The 10,061-nt window shown below is 36.8% G+C and overlaps 1 protein-coding gene across 1 annotated transcript in view; it reads left to right on the top strand.

The window, feature by feature from the left end:
- Positions 1–10,061, top strand: part of Taf15 (TAF15 RNA polymerase II, TATA box binding protein (TBP)-associated factor, 68kDa) — a 52,189-nt gene that overhangs the window by 34,246 nt on the left and 7,882 nt on the right. Inside the window, exons 8-11 of the mRNA XM_013013069.1 lie at positions 5,368–5,402; positions 6,015–6,047; positions 7,576–7,685; positions 9,274–9,403. Of these exons, the coding sequence (XP_012868523.1) occupies positions 5,368–5,402; positions 6,015–6,047; positions 7,576–7,685; positions 9,274–9,403 (308 nt within the window). The remainder of the gene's footprint in view (positions 1–5,367; positions 5,403–6,014; positions 6,048–7,575; positions 7,686–9,273; positions 9,404–10,061) is intronic.

Below are 10,061 nucleotides of genomic sequence, written 5' to 3' on the forward strand. Positions count from 1 at the left end.
TGGCGGTTGTGGGGCTTGAACTCTGGGCCTGGGCGCTTGTCCCTCAGCTCTTCAGCTCAAGGCGAGCGCTCTACCACTTGAGCTACAGCACCACTTCCGGTTTTCTAGTGGTTTATTGGAGATAGAAGTCTCACGGTCTCTCCTGCCCGGGCTGGCTTTGAACTGCGATCCTCAGATCTCAGCCTCCTGAGTGGCTAGGATTACAGGCGTGAGCCATCGGCGCCTGGCTAAATTTTCTAATTTTCAAATGAACAAATCCTTAGCCTTTAAAACAATGCAACAATTCTTCAAGACTTTTGTTAACATCCAAACCTCAGAACCTTTTTGAATTTTAAAGTTAAACTCACCGAAATCTTTTACAGCACATAGTCAGTTTTTATCTTAAACATATTCACACGGGTTCAGACACACTCACACAGATCTTAAAGTGCACAAAAATAAAAAGCAGTCGTACATACATTTTCTGAAATTTTCAGTGGTAGATAAAACCTTTTAACAAAGTACTTTATCTGGACCACAATTTTTCCAGGGCTTGCTTGGTTAGCCAGGCATCTTACCAATTGGCCTTTTGAATACCTTCAATTGGAGGAAGGCTGGGTGAGGGTCACCTGAAACTAAACTGGCCTGACTCTTGTCTTTTATCCAATCTTAGACAAGAGCACTTTATAACCATTTGCACTGACAGGACCAGCCAAATGTCTGAACCAGGCTCACAGCCATCTACACCCTCCCCTCTGGCAGCTTCCACAAGGAGAAAATGCAGCCTGAGCCTTGTAGTCAGGCAGTCTCAGAATTTTCAAGGCAATTCAGATTAAATCACAAGTTCCATTAACAAAGATCTTTTAGCAAGCAGAATACTTGATAACTTTGAAACCATGACCCTTTTACACATTTCACATATAGACAAATAGGCAGACAAGTTTGTGCACAAATCATAGAGCGCACTTAAGATTTTAATACTGGCTGTTTTAAGAGTTTTTGGAATTTTCGTGGCGATATTTTGCCTAATTATGATTGAACCACATAGTCAGTTAAAAAAACAAAACTTTGCCAACAACAAAAAACTTCTAAGTAGACAGGAAAAAGGACATGAACACAGATAGGTGGCATGCCACAACAAGAACAGAAAACCTTTTAGCTAAGTTTCTTCTTTAAAATGATGCAGTAATCTTGTACACTTTGTTCCTTTTTTTCCTGTTCATCTTTTTTTTGGGGGGGGGGTCCTGTTGTGGGGCCTGAACTCTGGGCCTGGGCACTGTCCCTCAGCTCTTCAGCTCAAGGCTAGCTCTCTACCACTTGAGCCACAGCGCCACTTCCCCCTTTTTTTCTTTTTGCTTTTGTGGTGCTGAGGAATCGAACCCAGGGCCTTAGGCATGCAAGGCAAGCGCTCTACCACTGAGCCACCTTCCTAGCCCCTTCCTGCTTATCTTTTAATTTTTCTGTATATTCTCATCAATGAGCTCTTCTTGCATTGTTTTTAACTCTCTGCCATGTTTTCTCTATTGAAAAATTCCGTATTGGGGAACCATGGGTTATGCTTACAAACAGTATCGAGATACTCTAGAAGTAGTTCTTTGGACAACTCTGCTCCACTTTTCTTAAGCAAGTGATGTCCCATAATGAAATTTTTTCCCCCTTACATCTTTCTGTGGGGACACTGTCCTTCTAATAAAACTCCTCCAGGTCCTTGTTTGGGTGCCACTTGTTTGGGTTGCTCACACAGCAAGATCTGGGAATGCAGTGCCTACTAGGCAGAGAGTGAACTACACCTTGTGGTATAGCTTAATAAAAGCACTATATGCTTATATATAACAGACACACAAAGAAAGTTAATCGTAGTCAACAAACATGAAACAGTTTGATGTGATCAAAAGGTTACAAGAGACAAGCAAGGCCCAGGTGATTTTTCCTCACACATAAAGGGAGTGTGAGGAAGTGTTTTGAGGTCATTCAGAGGAGCATGTAGAGCATGTTCCACAGGTCTTCTCCTGAGACTGCGGCAGGCATCTGGACTGTTTGCCTAGACTTTGAAGTTATCTCCTTCCTCCCAAAGCTGCAGCTGGGTGTCCCTACTGTTTTCTGGACTGTGGAGGAGTTTTCTCCTCGTACAGTAGCACATACAAGCTCACATATTACACAAATCCTCAGATGGGGTCACATTGACCGGTGCCTCAGACAGAAGTATATAGGTGGATTAATTTTAGTAATAGTTTTCTTTTAACCCATTACATTTAAATAATGTAATGGAATATACAAATCCTTAGTGATAGTATACATCTTAGAAAATCATATTTTACCTATAGAATTTATGTGGTTTTAGAGTAGCTGCATCTTAAGTGTTCAACAGTTGCAGGTAGGTCGTGGATACTATTTTCGACAGTGCAGCTGTAGATTGATAATTTTAAGCTGATGTGTTTATAAATGCTGACTAGAGAAAGTCTTTTTACCTCACATAAGATGACATAGAAGAAAATAAAACATAAATATAGATACTATTAAAATACACCGACCCACTGACATGAAATTAATGTTAAATTTCCGTTATATCCCCAAAATTTGTATTCATGATTTTCTAGTATGAAAACCCCAATCACAGCACAAGTATTTGAATTGCTCTTTTTCAATTTTTACTAAGTATTGAATTTTATAGGACTAAAGATTTCTGCACCTGGATATGGTGATGCATGCCTATGTAATGACAGCTAATTGAGGAAATGGCTAGAGGTATGACTTAGAGGTAGAGTGCCAGCCTAGCAAGTGCAAAGCCCTGAGTTTAAATTCTGCTTCTGCTTTTTAAAAGACTACCCAGAATACTATTATGTATACTGCACATTGAATTTGGAGAAAGTACCTCCATTAGTTTAAAATATGCAAGTAACTTTCTTAGGCAGGGAGTATTGAGCCAATAAAATTGCGTATTGCTTATATTACATCTCTTAAATACAGCCACTACTTTACCATAAAATGTCCTTACTTCAAAATTATTTGTGTATATTTGCTACTTTTTCTAGAATTGTAAAAACCAATTTCTGTGCCTTCTCTTGACCCATAGATGTTTATGTCTCTGTGTGTCTTATTTTGCTAATGAGGCTTTAGTAGGTGTGGAAAAGGACTTGTAACTTGACTGTTTAAAAGATTCATAACCATAACATATCTTCTGTTACTACTAATTTGAAGTTTATTTACTGTATTTAATGTAATTTTCTAATAAGGGAATATAACTGATCAATACAGAATTTTCTACTGAGAGAGTGAATGGTTGAAACATTTGGGTGTACAATTTGTAGATCTTTTGGATCACTACTTAGACTTGAATTGCTTAAATTACCTAGGGATCTTTTATTTTTGCCAGTCTAGGGACTTGAGGTAGGGTCTAGCCTCTGTCCCTTAGCTTCTTTTTCTCAAAGCTAACGCTCCACCACTTGAGCCTACAGTGCCAAGTCTGGTCTTTTCTGAGTGGTTTATTGAACATAGGAATCTCATGGACTTTTTCCTGGGCTTACTTCAAATCTTGATCCCCAGATCTCAGCCTCCTGAGCAGCTAGGATTACTGGCATGACTGATGAATACCCAGGAGGAATCTTATTAAAATGCAGCTTCTGTTTCAGTAGTTTTCAGTGGAACCAATTCTGCTTTTCTGTGCTTTCAGAACCAATCCTGCTTTTCTGAGCTTTACTTATGTTTATCCTTTCACTAGTAAGGATACAAAAGCTTACTTTGTAAAAGGAGGAAATTGAACTCTAGAGAATTTTACTGACTTGCCCAAATTTTCAAAATTGATTAGTGATGATCAAGACTGTATCATTGAGTGTCTTGGTTTGAAACTTGTTCTTTTTCTAATGTGTTGGTATTTCCATATTTATAGTTATTGTTTGCTTTACTTTCAAAGCTAATTTTTTTACTTGGTAAAGATGATGCATTTACATATTATATTTCAAATATTGTATTATATTTCCTTTTGGGAGTTCTAAGAATCATCTTTAAAAGAAGCCTGAGTTACCTTGGTTTCTAGTAAAATTTTCAGCAATTTGTTCTGAAGAATTCTGTTGATTTTCCCTTGCTTTTTAAAGTGCTGTCACTTAGAAATAGCGGGAAAGTTTGAATTGTAGTGTACTGTTAAAATGATCTTTAAAGACTTACTAATGTAGTAAAAATTACATAGCCTTTAAGTAGTCTATTCTTAATGCCACAAAAGCTTACTGCAAACCATTAAAAAATTAAAAGCAAATTAAAATGCACATGGCTATTCTCAAAAAAAAATACAGCTGCAAGGATAAATACTTTTACATCAAGGATATAGGATTATATTTATTATAAGGGGAAAACACTTGTTTATTTATTTAGTGTGTTTTTCCCCCTCTGGAGAGTTCAGAAAAAAACACTTAAAGTTGGGTGATTAATCACTAAAGCAAATGTTTTTAAGCATCAAGAGATTTTAGTTTATTGGATTAACTTCTTGAGTAACATAAGACTGGAAGATCAGACATCATCATCTGAAAAGTTTGTTATTTTCATGTTAGCAGATAAGTGTCTTAGGGATTGTGTATTTCAACAGAAACATTTATTTGATGGATATTTTAGGGAGAGCCTTTTTGATATCTTAGGTAAAAACAAGTGCCATTGACTTATCTGACAGGAGAAATTTGCTTAATGAAGTTGTTCTGTGGACAGCTGCAATATGTTGCATTGTGTTTCTAATGTGTGCTACAAATATGTTCAGACCATTGACAACATGAACTGCAGTATAGTGGCTGTGGAGGAGGCCCATTTTAAGTTATGCTTAGTCCTCATTTTACCAGGTTTCTGAATGGTTTGAAATTTTAAGACTACTTTTGTCCAAACTCTCTTTTTTATATGTATTTGTATATTAAAAAAAATTCATCTCATAAAACCAAACCACAGTTTTTCACAACAGAACCTAGTACTCAAGTTTTTTACCTTTCCCGTTCTATTATCAAAATCTTAACTTTATTTTATATTCCTCTGGTCTTTTTGCTTTTCTTCTATTAAAAAAATACTCCTTTGGAAAAAATACTTGTTCTAATTTGGCATTCTTCATGATGTGCCTCCAGCTTTAGCAGTTTGATTAGTATCCTTTTGGCTTGGGTTAGAAGGATTTAAAAATAAGAATATGTTAGATATGTTGGACATAAGCAGCTTGAAAAAGGCATCTTATGAAAATAGACCCTTGGGAAACACTTAGATGGGGAACATTTTGGAACCTGTGAAATGGAATTTACTAGAAAGTTAGTGGTGCTACTGTTTTCCTAGCCACTCTACTTGTGACAGTTACATGTAGATTGAGCCCAGGGCTCAGCACATTAGAGACTTAAGGAAGAAATCATTTCTTCAATTTTTCCTCTGCAGTGGTGGTGACCGCGGTGGCTTCAAAAATTTTGGTGGTAAGTGCTGAGTATCCCAAAATGTTTCAGTGGAAATGCTATATAAATCTAAAAGCCACCAATATCCCTCAGATGCAGTCTATGCCCTTTCTTACTCTATTGAGGCTGGTGTGTTGTGTGCTTTTTTTTTTATAAAAAAATAAAAATATATATAGTCTACACACATATCAAAGTAAATGTTAAAAAACCGAAGTTGATCTCAAATAGTCCATGGGTTTCTACACAGTGTATATGCATGAAAGAATCTGGTGACCAATGAATGAGAACTTCACTGAATTTTGACTATGTTTTTTCTTTTATAAGGTAGCTGACGTGGTGTTTTAAAATTATTAGGGTTTTCCAATCAGCTTTTAGAATCAGAGCTTAAGAAAAATGATAATAGCAATAATGATAAAGTGGTGGTACCATCTTAAACAAGTTTAAGGAAATGTTGATGTTCATCTTAGTTTCTTAAGCCTTTAGTAAAAGTTTATGTAGTCTGTAAATTTGTGATGATTGACTTTCAAGGATTTTGAAACTATTGACAAAAATTTTATGCCTTGGTTATTATTACAGTTTTATTTTTAAATATTTCAAATGATATGTCTTAAAATAGCTTTTTCTTTCTCTTAGGTCACAGGGATTATGGACCCAGACCAGATGCTGGTAAGGTTCATGATAGTTTGTGATTTTGCAGTTAAGAAGATGTTAATTTTCTGTTTATTGAAGGAGAGAGTGGGAGGGATTAGTAGTGGAGGGAGATTTAATTTAATAGTACTACCAGAACTAAGGAGTTTCATTTCTAAAGAAATGCCAGGAGAAAAAAATTCAGGGAAAATTTGCTAGGGAAGTAGGTTTATGCTTTCCCATGTTCTACTTTTCTTAATTTTTGCTACTAATAAGCATTATCTAATTATTATAATCAGATTTGATGAAAGAATTGATATCCCTGGTAAATTAGAGGTAGAAAACCATGTTTAAGCAATACTTATATTATATGGTGGTATATATTATGTGGTGGTATCTATATTATATGGTGGTCCACAACTATAATCCTGGCTGTGAGGACAGGAGACAGCTCAGGAGGATGAGATTTGCGGTCAGCCTTTACAAAAAATTAGCAAGGCTCCTATTTCTACCAATAAGCCAGGCATTATTATTCGTATCTGTAATCCAAGCCATGTGAGGCAAATATGTAGGAGTTTCTTTGTCTGAGTCCAGAGCAGAAAAATATAAGACCTTAAACAAAAAATAAACCAGTATGTATGGCTCAAGTTGTTGAGTACCTACCTATTAAGCATGAAAGCCTGAGTTGAAGCCCCTAACTTCAGACGAAACAAAACTTCTGTTAATGGATTTTTATCTGTTTGGAGTACCTAAGAAATTTGAGTTGAAACATGGAAGAATTGTTTTAGTCCGGGAATAAGTCACTAATTTTATGTGGCTTTTTATTTTTAAATGAAATTGAAGGCTGTAGATTTACTCATGGAGCCTTTTGAAAATAACGATTCAGTGGTTAAAAATTTCATTTGAGCCAAAAAATTTAATATATATTGAAATCAGAACTTTTGTTTTTATTAAGATGCCAAAGTATTCTATATGGATGGCAATTTCTGAATTATCCCTTGATGGACTGAATTTTTATACATCTTTCTTACTTTGTTGTACTAATCCAAAAGTGTGCGTGTAAGGTAAGGTGTGTGTACCAGGTGCTTCTACCCTCTCATATGTACAAGGCTTATCGCAATGAATGGGAAACCAGCATTCTGCTTGGCTTGCTTGGAAGTCCACAGTGTTGGATTTGGGGGAATTTTGTACTTGCGAGCCTCTTAAAAAAACTGACGTCATTAAAAAATTCTCCAGAGAAAGGAATGCTAATTTAAATTAACCCTCTTTGTCTCTTTATGAGCTTTACTTTAGTCTGTTCCTGAATTTGAAGTGAGATTTTTAAGATCTCCCTTAATTGTTCTGTATGTATGTCACAGAGTGTGGACTTGATGCACTTTACCAAGAAGTGATTTACCTTCAACTATTGTGAACACATTGCATGTTTATTTAAGAATCTTCGTATGGTCAATTTTTTTTTTATTTTGTTCTTAGAGATGGTTGACTACTAGACAGTAAGTTATTGTTCTAGATTACTGTAGTAGAACCAAGGAATATGTCAAATTAACCGTAATATTTTCTCCTTTAGATTCAGAGTCTGACAATTCAGATAATAACACAATCTTTGTGCAAGGACTTGGTGAGGGTGTGTCTACAGATCAAGTAGGAGAATTCTTTAAGCAAATAGGAATTATCAAGGTGAGTAGAAAGTAGGGTATATGTTGAAAATGTCCTAATTCTTAAGATACTCTTAAATTATACGAATTACTTAACTTGCCTATGTAGTCTATTCACTAAGAGTTGTCTTAAAGTCCTTGGATGTATATGTTTACCATGTGCATATATCTTTGCTAAACAGATGCAGATTTTTATCCCTTGCTTGTGTTTAAATCTTCTACAGTTTCTACTGTGCTTTAGCTTTAATCCCAGGGCTCTACAAATAGTCTCTGATACACTCCAAAAATTGTGAGAACAAGAGGTGATCATGAAAATAAACATTTTATAGATTCTAAAATGAATATATCCAAACCCAAGTTATTAACATTTTCTGGCATTTAATGTCTCACATATAAGTGCATTATTATTTTATGATTGTTTATTGTTCACTTGAGCTTGCACTCTTCATTTCTAGGAATTTTTAATTCTTTAACTAGAAGGCCTGAAGAGGGTTTTAAAGTATGAATAGTACTTGCTTGGAATCAATTTATGTTAATCCTTTTTCTAGTGTCAGAGGAATTGGTCTATTTCTATTTGTACATGAAATATATAAGTATATCAGATTTTTTGAGCTGGGATGTATCTCAGGGCAAAGCACTTGCCTAGCAAGTGCATCATCCTGGGTTTGATCCCTTAGTACCAAAAAAGAAAAGACAAAAAAAAAAGTTAAAAATAAATCAACTCTTTTTTTCCTCTCTTGTTTTTACTTTGCTTTTTCTCCTCACGGCTAGTGCTCTTACCACGTAAGCCATAGTTATACTTCAATGGCTAATTGGAATTTTGTATGCTTAGGATTATAGGCATGATCTAGTGACACCCATGGCCTCTTATATGCTAGGCAAGTGCTTAGCTACATCTCCAGTCAGTCTAATAACATTTTTACAGCTTGGTATTTAGTTAATGTAGCTTGTCCAAACCTATAGGTAACTTTTTTTTTCCAGAAACTTAATTTTTTTGGAGGGGAGGTCAGTGATGGGGCTTGAACTCAGGGCCTGGGAGCTGTCCCTCAGTTCTTCAGTTCAAGGCTAGTGCTCTACCATTTGAGCCACAGCACCACTTCCACTTTCCTGGTGGTTTATTGGAGATAAATCTCACGGACTTTGCTGCCTGGGATGAATCATGACCCTCAAATCTCAGCCTCCTGAGTAGCTAAGATTACAGGTGTGAGCCACAAGTGCCCAGCTGAAACTTAATTTTTTTTTTTTTTTTTTTTGGTTGGTTGTGGGGCTTGAACTCTGGGCCTGGGTGCTGTCCCTCAGCTCTTCAGCTCAAGGCGAGCGCTCTACCACTTGAGCTACAGCGCCACTTCGGTTTTCTGGTGGTTTTATTGGAGATAGGAGTCTCATGGTCTCCTTCCCTGGCTGGCTTTGAACCTTGATCCTCAGCTCTCAGCCTCCTGAGTAGCTATGATTACAGGCGTGAGCCACCAGCGCCCGGCAGATAACTTCTTTTTTATGCTAAGTGTACCATAATTTTGTAGTATGGATATGTAAATGCCTTTAAAATTTTTAACATAATAATGGCACATGGCTTTTCTTGAAATGCTAATGCCAGTTTATTTTTTCTTTAGACAAATAAGAAGACTGGAAAACCAATGATAAATCTTTACACAGACAAAGACACAGGAAAGCCAAAAGGAGAGGCAACAGTATCGTTTGATGACCCCCCATCAGCTAAGGCAGCTATTGACTGGTTTGATGGTATGTCTCATTCATATAGTATTGGAGAAATATTCTGGGAGATACTGGTTCAATTTATGCATACTTTAGTAGATACTAAAAATATAGGCCAGAGTTTTTATATTCCTTTAGGAATGAGATAGATGCTAAACTTTTTTGTCTAGAATATTTTTTTTTTTTTTTGGGGTCCGGTTGTGGGGCCTGAACTCTGGGCCTGGGCGCTGTCCCTCAGCTCTTCAGCTCAAGGCTAGCGCTCTACCACTTGAGCCACAGCGCCACTTCCGGCTTTTGTTTTTGCTTATGTGGTGCTGAGGAATCGAACCCAGGGCCTCATGCATTGCAAGGCAAGCACTCTATCACTGAGCCACCTTCCCAGCCCAATGAGTACATTTCTTAGCAAGCATTGTTGCCTCCTCCTCTGTTTCCCCTTACCATCCCTGCCCTCCCATCTGCGCCCCCTAACCGCCCAGAATATTTCTTATATCCTACCTTGTATATGAGGCCTAACACTGATAGAGATAAATGGAGTTGGTTTGGTTGACTACAAGAATAATTCTAAGAATTTTCAATTTTATTTTGAGACAGGTGTTACTACATAGCTCAAGGGGCTGAGAATGTGGCTTAATGGTACAGTACTTGCCTAGCATGCCCAAAGCCCTGGGTTCAATTCCTCAGCACA

The sequence above is a fragment of the Dipodomys ordii genome, unplaced genomic scaffold, assembly GCF_000151885.1.
Source record: "Dipodomys ordii isolate 6190 unplaced genomic scaffold, Dord_2.0 Scaffold19, whole genome shotgun sequence".
Taxonomy (NCBI): Eukaryota; Metazoa; Chordata; class Mammalia; order Rodentia; family Heteromyidae; genus Dipodomys; species Dipodomys ordii.